The following is a 22,957-nucleotide window of genomic DNA, read 5'->3' as shown; positions in this document are numbered from 1 at the left end:
AGCGAGAGCCAACAAGATTAGTCCATCATAGAAGGAAGAAAATGATTGCCTCATTATTAAATCAAATACGAATCAGACCAGTGATTAATATCTGAAAAAACCACACGATATAAATTTCATTTGTAACAAAGTTGAGAATCTTGTGCTTACTTATGGAGATTTCTGAAGAACTTATGACTGCAAAGGAATAGAAAGAATGATCGGTATGGAGTTAGTGTTAGGAAAGTTAACATCAGCAGCCAAGCGAAACACTTCTACACTGGAAATACAAACACAAGGTCCAGACTCATTTCACGAAGTTACGAGAGCAAAGTAAAAAAAAAAAAATGAACGGATGCTACAATTCTGCACTCGCTATTTCGGTATATAAAAGTTTGCCGAAACTTTTCTGAGGATGCAAGGGCCTTTTAAAACCTCAGAGTAAATATTGTCACTGGACAACGAAGAAGACAGTGCTGTGCTCGTGCAATGAGCGCGAAGAGGACGAAGTGTGTTCTGTGCGCCGTTGGCCGGTAGTGGTTCAATCAGCATCCCTCAGTGACTCAGTGACTACTCCTTGTGTGCCTACATTTACGTAACAATATCTTGGGAGCTTTACGTAAAGGAACTGGAGACGTAAATAAATTGTGAATTGGTTTTTGAGGAAAGGAAATGGCGCAGTATCTGTCGCACATATCTCAGCTTACACCTGAGCCGCGCCATAAGGGAAGGGAGGAAGGTAGGAGTGAAAGAAGAAAGAGAGAAAGAGGTGCCGTAGTGGAGGTCTCCAGAAAAATTTCGACCACCTGGGGATCTTTAACATGCACTGACATCGCACACGCACTGAAAGGTTTGAGCATGAACATTGATTCGGTCTCTTTAAAGGAAGAGGGTCCCTGAGTGTTGAGGGACACTGATGGAAGGCAAGGTGGCTGCTACTGGTATCTGTTGTGCATGCCGTCATCGCACTCGCCGCTTCGGTGGCTAAACGACGGCTATTGCGACGCCATCGTTTTGGGACCATCTCTTGGCCTTAACGACTATCACCAGCGGAATTGCGCTTAATGTGGCTAGTAAGGCTTTCCCCTTAACACAACCCCTTAACCCTTTGAGGAGCTACTAGAGGCGCAGCTTGAGTCGCAAAAGCTCAGGCTGTTGCAAACAACGACAGGAAGAGCGCTCCTGCAGAGGCTCGGATACCGCGAGCAGATGCGAGAAATGTCGAGGACGGCAACGATCCCCGACGAGCTTCGCAAGACCCTCAAGGTAGCGCCAATACCAAAAAACATGGATCCCAACCTCCATCGAGGCAGAAGAGAAGCGAGGGCCGAATTCATCGAGAAAACATACGCTCCTCAAGCCACGACCGTGTATACAGACGCGTCTTGGAGAGGAGGAGATACCAAAATCGCTGTAGCGGCGGTGGTCGATTCGTCTTTACGCGAAATGACCAGCGCGTCTCTCCGAGGCTGCACAGCTGCAGAGTCCGAGGAAGTAGCCGTTGCTCTAGCGGTGGCGGAGGGCTTTAGAACCGGGCGGTCACTAACAATACTTACGGACTCTCAAACAGCCTGCCGAAATTACATGAATGGCAGGATAGGTCGTCACGCGCTCTGTATACTCCTCGCAGCGAGTGACAGAATTAAAAACCGGGAAGAACAAAACGACAAGATCCGACACAAAATTGTGTGGGTACCGGGGCACACGGGGGTGGCAAGGAACCGAGAGGCCGACAGGATAGCTCGAGGATACATTACTTTCCGAGCTTCCGACGAGACCGCGGAACTCGCGCCAGCACCCAGGGAATACTCGGCCATACTACAAAACTATAGAGGCAGAATAATGCGATATCCCCCACCGCACAAATCTCTCAGCAGAGAGGAAGCTGTCACTTGGAGACAATTACAAACAGGCTCTTTCCCAAACCTACATATACTAAACAAAATGCACCCTACGATATACACGAACAAATGTCCCTGGTGCGACGAAAAACCTACACTATACCACATCACATGGGCCTGCCAAAACATAGACGTGGTCCCCAAAATACAAAACCCGAGTGCGGAGCAGTGGGAGACTCTGCTGTCCAGCGACCGCTGCGAAGACCAACAAGGTCTGGTACAGCGAGCTCAACGGGCGGCAGTGGCCAGCGGAGCCCTGGACTGAGGGCAACCGACCACTGATCAGAGGCGGACGACTTCGACAGAGAAGGCTCCTGGGGGTAGAACCAAGACGTCTCTGAAGATGCCCCCAAACCGCAGGAAAAACCATTAGTGTAAATAAAGTTTTCCCTTCCTTCCTTCCCTTAACACAATGGTGCCGTTGCCCACGTGCGTATCACAACCGGTGCGTCTGAATAGAAAACCAGAGAATAATCTCTTGCATGTTATATTCAATATGCGTTGGAGTTCGTTATTTTGCAATAGGTGAGATCCAGTTGCTGAAGGAGAGTAGAAGGTTAATCTGGTTGCGCTATTCTAGTCTGTCTAAAGAAATTTTGGATTCGCAGGAACAAGAAGTCAATCGAAGCTGCATGCTCCAGTTTTTATGGAATAGGCTTTATCAAATTGGACGAGTTTTTCAGCGTTCTACGACTCTAATAAGCGTTTTTCCACTTGATTTTTTTTTCAGTTTTCCTCGTTCGCTTCTACTATTATGCGCTGTGGTTTTTGTTCATCACTTTTCACTGCACAATACTGGTCCAGTATCACACCTAAATAGAAACGCTGCCTCTCGTATTAATACAACACCTCTCGAAATACCGCAATAAAAAGGCAAAGTCTGTTATTATATGCATGTAGCTGACCAAACACGATCTTCACATCACGCTGGAGTTGAAACTAACCGATTACACGCTGAGCATCTCGACATTTTTTGAGAAAGAAAAAATGTTTATTCAAAATTGTTGAGGTGTCACCCGATGGGCTCATATGAACTAAACAATGGAACAAGCAAACCTTCACTGGCCTAGCATATTGTTCATTAAATTATTGAGCATTTCTGATGCATGCGGTATTCTTGTTGAGAAATCCTACAATTACACTTCTCCGGCAAAAAGAGCTGTTTGCGTTTTTCACCTCCCTCTTCAGCGGACACATCCATCATTATGATTGCAGTCTATTCTACGGCAGGCACCTGGTTTTGCACAGCTCGCAGTCACGTTCTCGGCGAGTTTCTCCGCACACGAAGAGCCATTTATGTGTACGGCGTGCTTCGTGCAGGCTAACCGCGCAGTCAGCTTTTTCTCGTTAGGCTTTCCCTGCCAAGCCAGCCACCAGCACAAACAGCAATATTTCAGGCAGCAATCGCCAGCAGTTCACTTCGTAGCTGATATTTTGTGCTTATCAGTCGCGTAAATTGCCCTCGTGAACTCCTGAGCCTAGACATCGCATGAAAAGAAGAGTCAACGCGAAGGCCCTGCGAAGAGTTTTGAAAAACACTCATCCTATCTCCAAGAGCTGTTATCAGAACGGAGAGAGGAGGGAGCAAACAGGATATCAAATAAAACAAAATCACTATCACCTCAGTTGCTTCATCCGCCGCCGCTCCTATCTCGGGACTCTCGACGCGGCCTACACGAGAGAAAGGTGGCGATACGGGCCTTCGGACGCGCGCTGAGCTTTTACCAACGCTAGCGTCTGTCGCTGAGGAGCGAGCGTTTGCAGCAGCGCTGTCGGTCGCTGCAAAACCAAGACGCTTCGTCACTTAAGAAAGCAGACCTGTCGTGTACAACTCATTGAAAACCGGTGATTTCAGGTCAGCGCGTGTTCCGTCACCATGCGTTTGCCTCTCCTCGCTTGCGCCTCACTCCTCGCCCTCGCAACACCATCGGTCAGTCGGTACGCACCAAACTGGCCGTCGCTGGATACGAGACCGACTCCGGAATGGTACGACAACGCCAAGATCGGCATCTTCCTGCACTGGGGCGTCTTCTCGGTACCAAGCTTCGGCAGCGAATGGTTCTGGTGGGACTGGCAGGGAGTGAAGTCGCCGGGCTTCGTCGAATTCATGGAACGCAACTACCGGCCGGGATTCACGTACCAGGATTTCGCGCCGCAGTTCACGGCCGAGTTCTTCGACCCTGACAGCTGGGCGGAAATCTTCAAGAAGTCGGGCGCCCGCTACGTGGTCCTCACCAGCAAGCACCACGAGGGCTTCACGCTTTGGCCCTCCAAGGTGTCCTGGAACTGGAACGCCGGGGACGTTGGGCCTCGGCGTGACCTGGTCGGAGACCTGGCTCAAGCCATTAGGAGGAAGGGTGGCATTCACTTCGGCTTGTACCACTCGCTGTACGAGTGGTTTAACCCACTTTACCTCGCTGACAAGGCTTCCGGTTTCAAGACAAACGACTTCGTCCAGCGCAAGACCTTGCCCGAGCTCATCGAAATAGTCACGAAGTAAGTGCATTAATTTCTTGCGGCTCCTCACCTGTTGAGATAGTTAGTGCACTTTCTGCATGTTTTCACTACAAGCGATGCAGACTGAGAATACGCTGGGGGCACTAGCAGCCCTGACGCCTGTACAGCCAGGTAAACATATTTAGCGCTAATAAGTGATACCTAGGTCACTCTGATTACCATAGCTACGCATTAATTATCTAATGGGCACATGCCCCTTCATTACTGATCGAGGTCTCCGTGACCTATTTGTTCTCCGCTTGTACCAGGCAGGAATGATTGGTGACATTTTTAACGTGACTGCTGGTCCTTCAGCTTCAGCTGATCATGATGTGATGCTTTGTCTACACTTTAATTTGCTGCTAATAGCAAAAGCCCGTCGTCATACAAAAAGAGATTTTCCACTTCCTGCCTGTATCTAGTCATTGAAGATAACGGTTCGTGTTCGGTGATAGAAGCAGCTTTCCTTTCAACACTGGATCATATCTGCGTGCTCGTGGGCATTTATCTGCTGTCCATTTGGCCCAGTATTGTTCCAATATTCTCGCTTCAAGGTAGCTATCCAACATGCGTGAGAGCTAGAAATGAAGCAAACAAGAAGCTTAACAAATAAGCGATTGCTGGCTCCTGCTTTCCTGGAAAAAATAACGACACGCGAAGAGCAGCGAACAATGCGCAACCGGATAGGCGAAACAAACGGCACTCCACGTGAACACTAGGGCGACACCTGCCTACTCTCGATTCTACATCAACCAAACTCAGGGATTCAGACGTATGCTTTACAATCACGTGCTCCGCTGTCGAGTGGCGATTGGAAATGGTCTTTACACGAGAAAAGTTCCAGGCCCTCGAGAAGGACTGCTACTCGTTGCAGTGGACCAGTGGTCACAGGGCGGTGATTCCCCGCCGCGGTGGCCAAGTTCTGATAAGCTGAGTTGAGAATTTTGTCGCTGCGATTTGTCGTCGCATTTAAATACCAGATTTGGATAGGTACTCATTCAGAGCGGGCAGCCACGACCACTGTCACAGGCTCACGCCTTACAGTGGAGATCAGAAACTGAATATACTGGTGTTAACAACCATGCGCCAAAGGATTGAGTATTAAAATATTACTTTGTTACCTGTGGCTGCGTGATTACGATGATTTACAATTTTTGTAGTATTTCTTGGTTCTATTCCCACCCTCCTAAATCCACTCCATAGATTTGCGATATGCAAAGGTAAATAAAATGGGTTCACGTTTTTATGCTTTCATGCTTGCCTTTAAGGGATAGTACAAGTTTTACTGTGTACAGCACTCAACTTCTGCTAAATAAATGCACTATAAACACACACCTTATGGCGTTTGGTAATCTGCCACACAATATACCGGGTGTTTAATTTAAAAATGCAGCAGTGAGGTTATTGCTGATGCGTTGTACGCCAAAGGGGGCATTCAGTCCATATTAGCAGATAATTAAAGGACGTGATAAGTATAAGCAGGGGGGACTTCTACGACCAGCAAAAATTGAAAAAGCGTTCCTTGGGCGTCGGGGTGGCGCCTGTCCTCCTTGCGCCGTCGCAGCCTTGAGGCTTTGTAAAGAAAGATGCTATATTGGGTAGCGAGAATAGTATGGCCATGGGTTGCATTCCGTGGGTGTCGTCTTTTTGTAACAAACGCGCTCCTCACTCTTGTAGATTATATGCTTTTCACTCAGCGACTTTACACGGCGTATTCAATGAGACACACACTACTTATAGCTTCCTCTGTATGCCCCGCCATTTAAAACGGGGAAGCCAATCACGGGTGCCAGCCTCGTTTGTCGCTTCATCTGTCAGCCGCGGCGATGCCTGTGAACTGAGTATTCCATTGCCGCAACACAACAGCCTTTCCCTGGCGTCGAATTGGGGTCCACCTTCTGTGCATCCGCGCTTACAGACTGGGCCGATGTCTTAACCCTCCCGCAGACCAGAGCCTCCATAGACAATACTCTGGCGCAAACTGCAGACTGGAACTTTCCCTGATCCGTGGCTATACAGCAAACTATATCCGACCTTAGTCTCACCACGGTGCAAATGCTGTTATCAGACTGGCACACTACTTCACATAATGTGAACATGTCACAAATGACTCAGAAACACCTGACACGTGGGAGTCTCTTCTGCGCACCGCCGATCTAGCTCAACAGCGCTGGATCGTCCTGCACGCATTGGAGGCCGCAGCGTCCCAAGGGAAACCTGGCGACCTCCTCTAAAACTGTGCAACCGACTTTCGGGTTGGTTCCCTTCTTTGGGTGAAACAAACTTTTAGTTATCTCTCTTAAGGTTGATGATTTTGTTACCCAATGGTTAGAGTGATGGTTATTCGCTTTGAGGATGCAGGGAGGACGACGGTTATTGTCTCTTTCCTTTGCTCAATACCAGTTTTCAATTTCCGGGGCGCAGAGACGAAAGGAGCCCGTCGAGCTGAACGGTGCTTCGTTTATCGGCCGTGGCGTAGGGCTATCCGCCGCATGTCGCGCGTGGGCTTCGGTGTCGGCTCGTTTTGCTCGTGCAACTGAACGTTCGACATCTCGCAGTGTCTTATCCAAGTGCTTATTCAGAACGTTAGGGAATGCCAACTTTGTGAACACAACCGCAACGCAGTATTTTACTGCGTTTTTTTTTTTTAGCTATGCATAACTAGTTGTTAAAAACAGCAAAATGTAGACGGCGCTGCCATACGAGGGCATGAAATTGATATCTCCCATCTAATTTCACGTCGAACCATTATGGTTCGAAGGTGATCTGTTCGGAAGCTACAAACCTGCTGAACTCACCCTAAAATTGTCACAATTTTACACACAGCATAATGGAAATGAAAGATCTCAATTCGGACACCGTGAAACGAACCGCATAATTACATAGTGTTATCTATTTTTGCTCTGTACAACAATGCTGCCATATTGATTTGCAAAACGCGCGTACATTGCAAACTGTAGAATCTTTTAAGCTTTAATAAGTATTTTAGAGTCCGAGCAGAAATTTCTCTGTAGTTCGAAGGTATAGTCCGAGTGCTATCCATACGTGCTCTTTGGTTGCTCAGTGAGAGCATTAACATTACTCAACGTCGCTCATAAGAGACTCAAAAATAAATCTTTTCAAAAACCTACTGTGTTAATAAATTAATAAAACTACTTCATAAATGTTCTCTTTGGCGCTAACCAAGGTGGTCCACGATATTCTCACAGAAGTTGGCTGTGTGTGTTATTAAAAAATTCTAGCCTTTCTTCAGGCGCAGCTATACTGATTATGTAGTGACCAGTTCAGGGTTTCACTGTTTTTTCGTTTGCTATCAATTATTGGCACATCTCATTCAGCATTCATTGTTTCAGCAATATTCAGCAATATAGCAGTTTACACCTTGTCGAAAAATATTGCCATTTATATGCAGTTTCTCATCTAGTAGTATGTTTACGTTCTGATGTAGTAACTATGGTTTGTTAGGCCTGTTAAAAGAATACTCCACAAAAAGGGCCACATTACAGCCCAGAATTCACGCGCTTAATTGTAAGCTGAATTCTTATATTAGGTGACATTAAAATAATTTGGCATCGAGTGAACGCCCACATTGTTTTTATTTTCTCTGCTCAGAACGAAGAAATTCTGACAGACAAAATCGCAAAACCCGTCGAGTTATTGTTAAAAAGGCACCAGAAGCGACAAACATAAAAACTAGGCAGCGATAAGTTGTCTTTTTTAGTTCATGTATGTCATTTCACCTAATTTCTGATAAGAAATCAGTTCACTACACCGCACATAACTATTGCTTAAGAAGTCTTTGGTGTGGGGACACAAGAAACTTTGACTTCTACTTAGGCCGTAATATGACTGCGCGCTACATGCTTCGGATATTCCAGAACGCTAGTGATCACAGATTGATAAGTGCTCTAGGTATCATCAGATTTGATAACCTTCTCACGTGGCATGCAGATACCGTCCCGAGATCATCTGGTCGGACGGCGACTGGGAGGCTCCGGACACCTACTGGAACAGCACGGAGTTCCTCGCCTGGCTCTACAACGACAGTCCCGTCCGCGACACAGTCCTGGTAAACGATCGGTGGGGCCAAGGGATCCCGTGCAAGCACGGGGACTTCTTCAACTGCAAAGACCACTACGACCCTGGCACGCTCGTCGAACACAAGTGGGAGAACGCCATGACCGTGGACAAGAAATCGTGGGGCTACCGCCGGAACGCCCACCTCGGCGACTACCACACCATCGAGGAGCTGCTCACCGAACTCGCCTCCACCGTCAGCTGCAACGGAAACTTCCTCCTTAACGTGGGACCAACCAGCGACGGTATGATCCTGCCCGCATTCGAAGAGCGGCTCACGCAGCTCGGCACCTGGCTCGGTGTGAATGGAGAAGCTATCTACGGATCCCGGCCGTGGAAGCACCAGAACGACAGCATCACTCCTGGAGTGTGGTACACGTCGAAGGGCGAGACTGTCTACGCCATAGTCCTGCAATGGCCCAAAAATGACCAGCTCAGGCTGGGCTCACTATCGTTGAGTGACAAAGCCACGGTCACCATGCTTGGGCTGGACGGCAACGACCTGACTACGCTGTCCACCGGAACCCGTGGAGGCAGGAACAACGTGGGCCTGACTGTGATCACATTTCCGCCGCTGACGCCTGATCTCCTGCCTACGCCTTGGGCGTGGGTGCTCAAAATCAAGGGCGCTCTGTAGAGAACGTTACGTTTGCCCTTAAAATGCTTTGACGGCCTCTATTTTATAGCGCGCATGAGCTAAAGACGTTTGTTTTCCGCAGATGCAAGCTGCTCAGGCCCGGTCATGTTCATAATTGAAAGAAATAAAAATCTAACCAACATGTTTCTAAATATATATACCTCAAGTGTAAACATACCGTACCCTGCTTCGTTCGCAACATTTCATGTAAGCAGGTTTGCTTTTAACGCCAGGAGGGTTTCGGTAGCTGCACTTGCTACTTTCGGGATTATTTAAAACGCTTTATTTTCCCACTGAGTGCCTTCGATTTCAACACAAACAGAAGCCATAGACAGGCTGCTCTGTTTGACAGCCTCGGTAGACGTACTTGCGCCCGCTGTTTTCATAGTGCGCTTTCGTCCCTCCCACACTTCCCTTACTTTTTTCGATATCTTGAGGGCTAAAAAAAAGACAAAAGGCGAGAAGAGCACGGGGCTTTCATATCGTTGGATCCTTGTTCTTCGGCACGTACTTGGTGCTTTGGCTCGTATCTCAGAGATGTAATAAAAAAAATAGATTTAACGATGCTGTTGCTGTATCAGGAGTCACCAATAGGCTTTTCTTTTCTCCTATTTCATTTTATTAAACAATCACCGCGTGGTCATCTGTACGTAAGCGTTCGAGCACAAAACTAGATGCTTTAGAAAGTAAGAGCTGGGGTCATTGTTAACCGTCATAAATGTTACAAAGAAAATATAATTTTGTGCCCAAAAAATACTCCAACAAAGTGTACTGTTTGGGTGAGCCGTTCCTCTCCTTTTTATCGCCACGCCTTATGTCACACTGTGTTCTTTTTTCCATTAGTGCCGGGTAAAAATTAATGCGTCAGAAAAGGCAACTAAAATTTATTCTGAAACCTTAACAAATACGATTCTGACGCCCATGTTTACGAGCAAAATATGGAAGGCTGAGAAAATACCAACTAAATTCAACTCTAATTGATTCGGATATTTTGCTTATTCATTTTGGATAGCCAATAGGTTGATCCTAGGCTTCTTTAGGAAACGAAAGATTGAATAGAAAAATTGCTCGCCAGGTCCTCATATTTGCATTATTTTAGAGCCCATACTGCCCAAAGCTCAAGAACTAAAATGTAAACTTCCAGAGTACCTTTGTATCTTTTGTTTAGAAAGTAAGCAAAAAAATGAAGATGCTAAAATATTACCCAGAAGACAATGAATCGATAATTGCATACAATCTACTTCGCCACAGCCACATGTTGCGTCAAAGATGCATCGATCGACACACCTGTCCACTACACGGAGAGCATGGTTGTCCTCCTTTAAACTTGCTTGAAGCCATCACGTGTTAACGAAACGCACGCTCAAGAAATTTGAAGTTGGACCACGGTCATGAGTATAATTTCATTTCAACTACATGCCGCTTAATAAATAGTAAATAAAAAATTAAAATTTAGTGCCACTTAATTCTGCTCGAAATTCTGCGTAGCATGGTGCCTTGATATTTTTACAAAAAGAAGCTTGCAAAAAATAAATTGCAAACACCGCAAAAATTAACTCAGTTGTCTTCATACTCATTACACTTTCTGCGTGAGTCTCAGGAGCTATGATGGCACCAGTCGGTGACACTTAGTTTCAGCTGCCTACTATATTTTCAAGACGCCCACGGCAATTTGCACTATTAGCGGCTTCAGCCTCTCCGACGTAAGCTTGCTTTTCGTGGCAATAACTCTTTTCTGAGCTCGTTCACCTAGCGTTGCACACATTCCCCGTTCCTCTTCCAGAACACTCTCTCCACTTGCTCATCTTCTAATTTAGGACAACGCGCACTTCGTTCGCTTTGTCCCGTGCTACTTTTCCTATAGCTCCGTCTCTGCCATACAACCTCACTCCCCCGCGTTTCCCGTTCCCGAAATAAACTCCCCATTCCTGCGCCGTTCATTAGGCAAGTGACACGCTTTGTTAATCGGCTTTGTGCCCCAACGGGAGATTAATGTTCGGGCAGGGACGCCGACGATGGTAGCGCCATTAATTATTCTAGACAGATAACTAGCCACACGATGTCTTTTTTTTTCCGCAAGAGAAACCATTGTTTACATCTGTGTGGCCATGACTTCGTGTTGAAAAAGAAAACGACCCTCCGTTTGCGATTAAGACGTTTGCAGCAGACGTTAACGTAATCGAGTGTGCATGCAAAGATATGGCGCTGTATTGAAAGGCAATAATAAACTGGCACCGAAATTTGGTTATCGTCGGATGGGTACCAGATAGTTTTACCATTTCGTTATTATTACCCCATTTCCATTCTTCACACGACAATATCTTTTCATGCTTACAAGAAACTTCTAGTCCGAAATAAAGATCACAGATACGAGGTAATATGACGACGCCCATTCAAGGAACGCAGAAAGTGATTAACCTTTCTAATTTTATTATTTTCGTGACATTTGAAAAATACATCACTACTTTACTGGTGTCACCGGCGACAGTGGCGAACCTTTAAAATGCATACCAATGCACTAAGCAAATCACCGAACTTATAGCAGGCCATTCAAATTCACCTTCTGCGCACTTCAACAATTCCCCCTAACAAAAACCTCCGGCCCGACTGTTCGAAATTCACACCCTCTCTTCTATTTACATATAAACGTTTATACTGAGTACTGTGATTCGGACAAAAAATCTGAAAGAGCGAACACACTGATTCGAATAGACAAACGGCGAGACTTGTCCTGACTAGCTACTGGCTTTTCAGTGCAACTAAAGATAAAAATTGTAAAAAACTGCATCAAATATTTTAGAGAGATTACCTGATTACCTGTGTCGGAATATTTATTGTCGCATTGATCACCAACAGGACGGAGTCTATGAAAGGTTAACCACCTCTCCAACTGATCTCTATCTAGCCCTATGCTGCTCCAGCGAAGGCCATCATATCTCTGCAAACTACCCAATCGTTGAGACACTGAAGTGTAGTGCTCGGGATTTATATGGACCACCTGAATTTCTTTGACGTGCGCTGACATTGCGCAGCGCATGGGCGCTTTTGTATTTCATCACCACCGAAACATGGCTGCCGCGACCGGTATCGAGCTCGTGACGTTGGAATCAGCACTTTAATGCCACAGACACTGAGCCACTGCTGCGAGTTTAGGCAATGAATTTTCAGCGCTCGTAATTATCGGTGCTGTATTGCATTTTTTTTTCAGCACAAAGTCCTGTTTCAACGTTCGGAAGCAAGGACATAACAGTGGCATGACAAGGAATTAAACGAATTAAGGGTAAATATATGTGGTTTTCAATGAACTCCTAAAAGCTAGTTAAAGGATGCCGGAAAGAGGCTCAGAGCCCACTATATTATGATCGATAATCTCCCTGTGATTTCCGCGGTAAATGAATATCCATACTGACGACTCCAAGAACCCGCGAGCGCCTTTAATGGCAGATAAGAATCTGCGCAAAAGGACGTAGACGCCTAATTGGGGGGCCCCTCTTTCCAACTAACAGCTGCGCTAACCGTTGCTTACCTCCATGAATTGTGTGACAAATGAGCTGAAAGCTACCGCGCCAATGTGCGCTAAGATTGCTTTCTGCGAATGTAAAAACAATAATAAATTTTAGCCTATGCAAGCTTCAATATTCCGCTCAAGCATGCGGCTTGCAAGAGGTAAGTAATTACAAATGGAGCAGTTTGCTTCTGATAGCTAACTATTCATTACACTCTAGCCCTTGCATGAAATCTGCAACTGTGCTGGGAGCGGCTACGAAGGAACTACTCGTGTAGGTAGGTACCATGGCCTACTCAAGTGTTTTAGGAAGCCTGAGCAAGAACATCTTAGCCAGTTTTTTTTGTGGAAGTGAAGTGCACTCGATTTCACATTATCAATTCCTTTGTTCACGCTTGTGGTTCTCCCGTGCTTTCTTATGGGCAGCTATGAAAAATATCGCCATATTTTCGCATTCTGAACCTGTACTCTTCACCTTATTATAGAGCTTTAAATCACTCCGATCACAGCTGCTAAAGCTCACCTCAAGTAAAGCTCACCTCAAGTATTCCGCAACAAAGACATCTGCATGCAAAATTTGCAATGAAAAATTTTATCATGTTTCCTACTTACAGTCATACAGCGCGTTTTTTGCTTGATGTCGCGTTGTTGTATTTTTATTAAGGCGAAAGCCTTTAATCCCTCGTCGTTGTCGACAGAAGGTTGTCACAGCAGAAGGTTGTCAGCAGAGGTGTCACGCTTTTCAAGTCAGACCAGAAAAAAAAAAACCTTTTTGTGCACGATGAGATTCGAACCACCATCCTTCCGTTCCGCAGCCGAGTGTGCTATTGGCTACGCGACTTCCTGCCAACGCATACGTAGTTCTCCTTCTCTAGGACGCTGGATAGTGTTTCCAGAAAGGTGTCGAATCAGACGGATGCCTCCCAAACGCAAATGCTTTCGCCTCGGTGCATTTTAAGTGAACAAAGTGCCCCCCTGAAATTTCTTCGGGAAGAGGGGAAGAAGAAAGAAGGGGGAGAGAACGGCGTTTTATTATTGGAATTTGAACCTGTGTTCTTCATCTAAGTAAAGAGATTTAAATCCCTCCGATCGCAGCTGCTAATAGCACAGAGTAGAGCTCTTGATGTGAGCGTTTTTCCTGCCGAACGAAGACCATTCGTTGCGTGCGACTTCTGTGAACAAGAAATAGGAAATATGGATGAGCTGAAATCCTAATTGCTTTTCTAAACGCCAGTTTTTCATGTTTCGCAAAATGGAGGTTTCCAGTAGCATTTGAACATTCCATTTAATAACAAATAACAATACGATTAAAAGAAAACAGAAGGTATGGCCTCCGGGTATTGGAGCGGTAAACTTCTTGCATAAGAAAATTCCTTCCCGCGACACGCACTGCACCATAAAGAAAGTCTAGAGAGATCTCAGTGCTGCGTTGACCACATCGTTCCTATTCCATTTCAGTACATATAAATTTAATCGAGTCCGCGTTTAGTTCTTTCGTCGATGGTCCTTGCATAGCATTTGAATGGTGCTATGGCTACCAAAGCGCGAAATCCTTGCAAAAACATGCCAAATTCCAATGAAAAAACGCCGCTCTCTCCCCCTCCCCCTTTTTTCTTCCCGAAATAAAAATATAACAGCGTGACATCAAGCAAAAAGCGCGCTGCGTGACTGTAAGTAAGGAACGCGATAAAATTTTCCGTGGCAAATTTTGCACGCAGATGTCTTTGTTGGGGTAAACTTGAGGTGAGCGTTTCGCAATAGCGGGCACAGAAGGTCAAGAGTCATCCGGAGCGTGACGTGCCACTCGAATGCCCGATACAGCCGCGCGCCGGAGTGGTCATAAAGCGGCGTCGAAACAAAAGCACGGCTGTCTCGCCGGGTCGCATCGATCGGCGAGCACGTCTGCCGGCGGAAGCCCGACCCCGGCGGAGGACCTGAGAGCTGGGCTGTGCGGTGGCGCGAGCGAGCGCAGTGCGAGAACCGAAATAATTTATGTAGCGCTGCAGCTTTCCGTACGCAGCCACAAAGAAGAAAAAAAAACGCCTGGACTCGCTGCACCATACACACTCGAGGGAGCACTGCCATAGAGCTATTGAGGTAGTCGGTTTGTTTCCCGGTGTTGGTGGGCGCTATTGTATGCAGGATAAAAAAAAAACAGTAAAATAGCTTGCAAACACCTTTTACGTGACACGTCTCAGATGCATTGCAAAGCATCTGTAAAAATATATGAAAATCGTTAACGCTCAAAACTGCGGATTTACCACTGAAAAAAGTGTGGGAAACTGAATTGCTCTTAAAGCTTAATAAGAACTGTGGAGCGGAAATATGATTGATTGATTGATTGATTATTTGGTTGATTGATTGATTGATTGATTGTGACGTCGTTATGCCCTAAAGAATAAACACAACTTAGGCGAAAGTTTCGTCATGGAGATGGCACCCAATTAAAATTCCATGTGTCTGAGTCGCTACATATGATTGATTGATTGACTGATTAATTGTAACGCCGTTATTCCCAGAAAAAGAAACCCAATTTAGGTGGAACTTCTATTATGGAGGTGTTCCTTAGTCGCTACTGATTGATTTATTGATTGATTGATTGATTGATTGAATGATTGATTGATTGATTGATTGATTGATTGATTGATTGATTGATTGATTGATTGATTGATTGATTGATTGATTGATTGATTGATTGATTGATTGATTGATTGATTGTAGCGTCGTTGCGCTCCAAAAGAAGAAATACGATTTAGGTGGAACTTTCGTTATGCAGGTCGCATCCCAGAACCTCGTGTTTCTTAGTCGCGACACACATACAAGAAGGTCTAAAGGCTGGAAATTTAACGACACATGAATTCTGATTGCGGTTTTATTCTGACCTAAATCTTTTCTCCGTAGAGACAGCTTTCGTTGCCAAGTGTTCACGGGCATCGCTCTCGTGGGAGCAGCTAGCACGAAGACGTCACCTTTCCGAAGGCAAGGGAGGAGGCGCTTTGCGGGTGGTCTGTCGCAAGGGTAGACACGCGCGATCGAAAGCAAAGAGGTCACAGCCGCGCAGTGCAAGTCGGGCAGCGGTCGCGCTCTCTTCCCTTCGCACGTGCGCGTGCTATGCACGGTGCGGCGCAAATGTGCCTTGCCTGCAGACTGACGCGTAATGGAAACGGATGAAACGACCCGGCGGTCCGCCGGTTCCTCCCTCGCGGACGCCCAAGCGAGAGACCGTTACGACCGGCGAAGAAGCGGCCCCGGACCGTCGACCTCCCTTGGAAGGACGCAGATAAATAAGAGAGGGAGCCGACCAAGAAAAAACGACAAGATCGTGCGGAAGATCTAGTAACGGCGGCAACTTTGCGAGGCGCCAACGCCAGCGATGCCACGCCGTTCCGCGAGCCTCGCGGACCAAGTCGCATCTATATCGATGTGCGGCGTGTCACTGTTTGCTGCCGCCATTATACGGCGCTCCCGGGCTCGGCGGCGGCACTCTCTGTATATACTGCCGAGCATGCGAGCATGCACTATGTATGTTCTGCGCATCTCGTCCAGATGCATCGGCCTCGGGTCCTCGCGCGTTGGAAGGGTAGAAGGAAAGGAAGTGGCACAGCCAGGACTCAACAAATGGAGCTGACTGTGCACGCTCTGGCACCAGTCCCGCGAGTCTCGCGCAAAGGCCCGGCATCCTGAACTCGATACCGTACTGTACGTATGCTGCATGTCTTTATTCATTCATTTTGCAGAAATGTATCGGGAGAAAACGAGGCTCAACAGCGGCATCGGCTGCTACACGCACTACACAACATAACATGTCAGTAATGTTAAAAAATGTCGAAAAGCCGTCGCACTGAAGAGCAGAACGAACACTTGCGGTTTATGAAAAAAAAAAATAAAAACTACATACAGGTGCTGCCATCACCGGCCGATTTCGAAACTAAACTGCGTGCGTCCGTACACATTCTTGAGCGAGAATCTAAGAGGCTAGGCTATTCCGCTGTTGAGTTCATAATGTTGGTGGTGGTTGTGATAAACTTTGATCAGCTGAGAGCTTTGCTTCCCTCGGAGTGGGAGGAGCCCTCAGTCCGGCGATCCTACGGTCTTAGCTGCTTGCTGCGCCCGCAAAACCAGCTGTCCTTGGTCTTATATGCTTGAGGTGGACAGCACGGCCTCCCACAGCTCAAGTAATGGGTTTGGGATGGTTGGCGCGGCCTACATTCTTTAGCAAGCTCATTTAGTGTGGTACTGTGTAGGCTGTTGCCCACATAGCGGGCATGTGTTTGGGTGTATTTTGGGAGTGTACGTGGTGTAACAGGCTGATGAGTGGGTACGTGATTGTTCGTATCTGCCTCGAAGTTACGACATCTTCCCGCGTCAGCTTCTGGTGAATGTAGATTCGCCGATTGAGCTTGAGCTTGTGGTCGGTAAGGATCCCACTGCACTTTTTTAGAACCTACTCCGGAGCCGCTAAGTCTTCTTTCGTGGCCCGGTTAGTAAGACATCGGGCTACGGCGTCCGTGCGATGGCTACCGCTTCGAGACTCGTGGCCTGGTCTCCGGATGAATGTTGCTTTATTGGGGTTTAACGTCCCAAAACGACTAAGGCTATGAGGGACGCCGTAGTGGAGGGCTCCGGAAATTTCGACCACCTGGGGTTCTTTAACGTGCGCTTTAGCGGGCCTCTAGCATTCCGCCTCCACCGAAATGCGACCAGATGAGTATAGCCTCAGGATGTTGACGTTTTCGCGTTGTTACGATACGGTGTGCGTTTTCTGATATGAGGCCATTTGCGTAATTTTGGTATGCAACCTGCAAGTCCGAGATCATGCGGATTTGGTCTCCCGCGCAGCTCGAGGCCAGTGCCATATCACCGTTTCCTCCGGGGTTTTGGAGATTCGCATGATGGTGGCTGAGATCATCAAAAAATTGCATTCATTACCTCTCTCCTTCTCTCTATTTCTCCTCTCTCTCTCTTTGTGTGTGTGTGTGTGCGTGCGTGCGTGCGTTTGTGTGTGTGCGCGCGTGCGTGTGTGTGTGCGTGTGTGCGCGCGCGCGCGTGTGTGTGTGTGTGTGTGTGTGTGTGTGTGTGTGTGTGTGTGTGTGTGTGTGTGTGTGTGTGTGTGTGTGTGTGTGTGTGTGTGTGTGTGTGTGTGTGTGTGTGTGTGTGTGTGTGTGTGTGTGTGTGTGTGTGTGTGTGTGTGTGTGTGTGTGTGTGTGTGTGTGTGTGTGTGTGTGTGTGTGTGTGTGTTCGCTATTATGTTCACCGAATAAGTACGCAGCTAGCTCGCCAGGCGTGATGCAACGGGTAAGTTTTGAGAGATAAGCAACTCTTCTACCGGCCTTTATTTATGACGTACATGCAAGCTCTCTGTGCAGCAAAAACCCATTCCACCGCGGTCCAGATCGATAGCGATAGAGATCGTTGCAATAGATTCGCTTAGCAGTGAGGGCCGACTCGAGACAAAAACACTTTGATGTGAGGTCGTTGCGACCAGTTGGTGAGGGGTTTTCTTCGTATACACATCGTCGAGCGACTTTCGAGAAATTGTTCAGGGAAAGTGATAACGTATGAGGCTACGCCTGTTGACAGTGAACGGTATTTACTACCATCCGGATGGGCTCTTTAAACTGTCGCCATAAAAGGAAGTGCATCTGCTGTTATTTATTATCCCGTCTAGGCGCTATACCTCGGCGATTTGTAGCCTTGAGAAGTGGTCAGAATTGATACGTTGCTGTATGTGTCTGCCTCTTGGAATACGATTACATAACGGAGGACTTGTCGATAGATTTAAATTTTTCTCCGGTACTTTGTCGCCGCTAGTAAAACAGTGCCGTTACGTGCAAAAGGAAATTGTCAATGTCCCTCCCTAAAAATGAACTGTTTGGCCGCATTTCATGAGTCTTCACCTCGAGCGTACTTGAAGAAATAGTGATAATAATCGTCATGACGCAGCGACGGGCGCTTAAACTCAGAAAAAAATGCTGTAGTCGTTTTTTAAACAAGTAGCGGACGTATGCTGCCAATCGTCATGACGCAGCGACGGGCGCTTAAACTCAGAAAAAATGCTGTAGTCATTTTTTAAACAAGTCGCAAACGTACGCTGCCGCAGTGCAACAGCAAAACGTAATGGTTTCCCGGACAGCAGACAACTACGCTTGCCGCCTGAGAAATGGCTAAACGTGAGTTTGCTCTGTGACCGGACCTTTGAGCAGGTGATATTCACTTTTTGCACGTCTTTTATGCGGGCGTTGTAGAAACCTCATGAGACTGATGTGGGGCATTTTTTTTTTTTTTACTGGAGTAACTAACTAAAAGGTGTAATCTGTGAATATATCGCTATGATTTCAACGCGATTGCGTTAAAGCCCCGTTTTCCAGAAAAACCGTCGTCACCGTTGTCGGTTCGGTGCTGTCGGCGTCGGCATGGTGGGTGAAAAATCACGAGCATGACTAGCAGATGGTGCCCAGAGAGCAATCTAGAAGGCAGGTGATCCATCTAGGTCACGCGACCAACCTGCCCACCGGATAGTGAGCAAACTGCCCGCTGTGGCAGGTGCCAGTTAAATTAATGATCGGGAACAGCAACCTGGGCTCCACAAGGCCCACCGCTGGCAGCACCTGCCATCGCAGGGCAGTAGCGCAACGCTTAACCGCTGCACTACTGCTCCAAGAGGGGTAGGAGGACTCCCAGGGTCTATGAGTGTAGAGAATGACCTTATGCCAATATGGCAGTTATCCCAATGCGCTACCGCGTCATACCCTTAAGCGGGATCTTAAGTGTCCCTCCATATTTTGTCATGTTTGCGTTGGTAGATTTTGCAGACGTTACCAGAAATTCCCCACGACGTGAAGCTCACGCACGCCCCCGGCCGCCTGAAAACTGCCAGCGACGAATGATCTCATCGCGCACAAAGTTTTGATTTCGATGGGAAGTCACGTGTCTCGCTCCCGAAGTTACCGCGAGTTCAGCATAGTGCCAGCGCACAGCAGTCTTTGGACAGCACTAAGTGGCGCCGAAAAACCTCCCCCGGCAGGTCACACGCGGCGGTGCACTATAAACACAAAGAAGTGAAAAGAGAGTAAGCTGTCCTTTACAAAAGTGAGGTATAGGAGCTTATGCCATTTTTACTCCCTTATAGGCGTATTGTGTTTAGAATGTGTAGTGATGACGCGTCGCCGTCGCTGAAGACTGACTGCCCAAGTGATGCGCTGAGCGTTCATGCTGTTGCCTGCACACGCTCATGATGCGAGAGGCGCCGACGGCTGGTAAAGTGTAAAAACTGACGCGACTTTCCAAATATCCGTAGTGCGGCTTCTGCTCACCGAAAGACGCCACCTATGCTCAACTATTGCGCTATTGAAGTGACGTCACCGCACGCTCTCTTTCGGTACATTTTGTTGGATCCGAGCGACCGTAACCGCGCTTCCTGCATTTCGTCCAATCGGGTCTCGCCGAAATGGACGAAACTACGAGGGGTGCAACTTGTAATGCGGGTCCGAGTGCGCTTCGACAATAAAAAAAATATTTCTGGCTACTGGCTGCCTCAGCTACAGCAACCAACAAAAATGGGGCAAATTTTCGAATACACGTACGTATAGGCAAAAAAAAAATGGCTGAGGCTTAACTTGGTTAAGCCTGGAGAATGCGAAGCATGATCGTGTCGCGTAATTTGGAGGCGCACAACCACAGCGACGGCGCGAGGTGGGCCCCCGTTTCTCCACTGTCGTGACGTCAGCGTGTCACGTGGTGTGACGTCATGTATCACGTGATTTGGAGGCGCACAACCACAGCGACGGCGCGAGGTGGGCCCCCGTTTCTCCACTGTCGTGACGTCATCGTGTCACGTGGTGTGACGTCATGTATCACGTGATTTGGAGGCGCACAACCACAGCGACGGCGCGAGGTGGGCCCCCGTTTCTCCACTGTCGTGACGTCATCGTGTCACGTGGTGGGACGTCATGTATCACGTGATTTGGAGGCGCATAACCACGGTGAAGGGCTGAAGTGGTAGCTAAAGTAGTATGCTTCGCATAAAAAGAAACGACAACGTGCATGACTGCGTAACCATCTAGGACAACAGAGCTTAACTACGAAGCTAACTTACGGAATAAATATTATAGTTCGACAAAATTCAAAAAATAGAAATTGACAAAGCACCGCAGCACTACACAATGCATTAGGAAGAATAATAGATCTCAAACGAGCAACGAAATACAAATGTGTTATCAAAAACAGGCACAAAGCGTGTTGATGTAAGTGTCTAATGAACCTTAATTTTTCCCAACGGTTTCGAACAGCACATTTACGCAATTTACAACACGACCCGTACCGACATCACTGCAGTCGCCACATTTTATACCCAGCGCGGTAGAAAATTGCACGCTCATATACCCGTTTACCTAATAATATTCGACCGGTGCGCTAATGCGGAACTTGTGATTTCACGAGCAAGCAATTAACCTATAAAATTTGCGTTCCGTGCCAAGTGCCAGCAGTATTACAGTATGTCGCCCTGCGTTCTCGTGCGAAGCGGATGGATGCATTAGACGCACAAAAGAGAAAGCGAATGCAACAATATAATAAAATGCACAAAAGTGAAAAAAATGACGATTAAAAAGGGGAATTCGAGCAACATTCAGAATTTCAGAATCGAAACAGGGACAGTATTGCTCTATTCATTAGTCGAAAATTCTTCGAATTAGATCCAAATTTTCTTAATTCAGACACTTTTTCTCCTACAGCGGTCTGAAAACTCCTTCGATCAGGAGTAAGGTGAGACAATTTGGGTTACCCGCCGCAGTGGTTCGCTGGTTAGAACGCACGGCTGTTGAGCCGGAGTTCCCAGGTTCGGACTATGTTCCAGCAGGCCGCGTTTCGATGGAGGCGAAACGCGAACGTGGCCGTGTGCTGTGCGACATGATCCGTACAAAGATCCCTAGGCGGTCGAAATTATTGCGAAGCCCTGCACTATGGCACACTATGGCATTTCTTTCTTCTTTCACTCCCACCTTCCTCCTTTCCCTTACGGCGCGGTTCAGGTGTCCGCCGATACATGTCAGACAGATACTGAGCCATTTCCTTTCGTCAAAAACTAGTTTTCGAAAGCCAATTCCAATTTCAATTTTGGGGCTAAAAATTGTTTGAAACTGTGAAAATTCCGTTTACGCCAAATTTCGCCCCTTCAATTCGCTGACAAAGGGATGATTCCCCTAAGGCAACATCACTGTGAAGGGGCAGGAAACTCATCGTAAAGACAGAGCACCTGAAGTTCGTTAAAAATATTAAGAAAAGCCGACAAAAAGACAACTGCCACATAATACAGAAATATAACGCCTTCCAGTGGGAAGCCAGAAGTTTGAAAGCTCAGCTTTTCTCACACAGAAACTGAACAAAAAAAGACAGAAAGAAGAGACAGTAAAATGCACGGGAGAGATGCGTGGGCGGCGGAAAGGTGACGCGGGAAAACATGCCGCCCACGTTTCCGCGATCGCTCTCTCGTCGGTGGCCGTTCGTTTTGCAACGCGGTTGTCTCGACGGAGAGGAAAAAAGGGGGGGAAAGAACACTTATCCCGCACGTAGACGCTGAGCTCCGAGATCTCCGTAATCGTTTCGAAGGGAGCGCGTGGGAGCACCCGGCAGCAGCCGCCCACGGTGCCGGCGTCGCATAACACGTGATCCTCACGCCGCTTAGTCTGTAGGGTTAGCTCCGACAGATTGTTCTCGCCATCTTGGGGCAGGGACAGCGCTGTTCTCTTGTAAGAGCGCTCTGCTAGTCTCTGCCTTATAAGGCGTCCTTCTTGCCGCTGACGTCGTTGTCATGGCTTCGCATGGAACGACAGTGCAGGCTTCCTGAAAAATGGCGAGCTGGCGATTCCGCGTTGCTGTTCTGTATGACCGCGGACTTTCATTGTTCCCAGAGCCTCGCGCCAGCTCTATCCCCCATCCCACCGCTCCCTAAAGATAACCAACACATAACACTCTGGCGCAGACTACAGACGCACACTCTCCCCTCACCCCTTACCCTAGCCCATTATCATCCCTCCTTCCCCATTCCTGCTTGCGCCCTATGCCCAGAACCCTTCATCTCTTCCGTCCAAATCCTCTCCCTCTTTCCGATGAACCCTCTCCCGCGGAGCCTAGTGAACCTCAAGACCTGGGTGGAATGGGAGACCCTGATGCACTCTGAGGATCCGGCCGTGCAGACCATCGTCATTGGCCGGGCCGCTAGGGTTATGAACCTTATGAACATAAACACTTGAGTGCAGTGTGGTCGTGCCGGGGCCCAGGGGCCTGCCAGTGTAGAACTCTTTAGTTGCATAAAAGTTTTCGCTCCCTCTCTTCTTTCGCGATAATAAACATTTACTTCTCCAA

The 22,957-nt window shown here is 47.4% G+C and overlaps 2 protein-coding genes across 2 annotated transcripts in view; one reads left to right on the top strand and one right to left on the bottom strand.

The window, feature by feature from the left end:
- Positions 1-22,957, bottom strand: part of IA-2 (tyrosine phosphatase IA-2) — a 514,718-nt gene that overhangs the window by 428,137 nt on the left and 63,624 nt on the right. The gene's annotated exons all lie outside the window — the stretch shown is intronic.
- Positions 3,545-9,236, top strand: LOC149343291 (alpha-L-fucosidase-like). The gene is made up of 2 exons (XM_089545823.1): positions 3,545-4,376; positions 8,328-9,236. The coding sequence occupies exons 1-2, from the start codon at positions 3,757-3,759 to the stop codon at positions 9,088-9,090; spliced, it is 1,383 nt and encodes a 460-aa protein (XP_089401949.1). The 5' UTR covers positions 3,545-3,756; the 3' UTR covers positions 9,091-9,236.

Source organism: Amblyomma mixtum, chromosome 5, assembly GCF_055824585.1.
Source record: "Amblyomma mixtum isolate Tamu chromosome 5, ASM5582458v1, whole genome shotgun sequence".
Lineage (NCBI taxonomy): Eukaryota > Metazoa > Arthropoda > Arachnida > Ixodida > Ixodidae > Amblyomma > Amblyomma mixtum.
This window is presented reverse-complemented; position numbering and strand designations above follow the sequence as displayed.

Excerpts from the sequence above, each read along its gene's own strand:
- LOC149343291 (XM_089545823.1), top strand. The coding sequence starts at position 3,757 with ATGCGTTTGCCTCTCCTCGCTTGCGCCTCACTCCTCGCCCTCGCAACA. Across the intron at positions 4,377-8,327 it reads CTCATCGAAATAGTCACGAA|ATACCGTCCCGAGATCATCT; the intron begins GTAAGTGCATTA and ends CGTGGCATGCAG.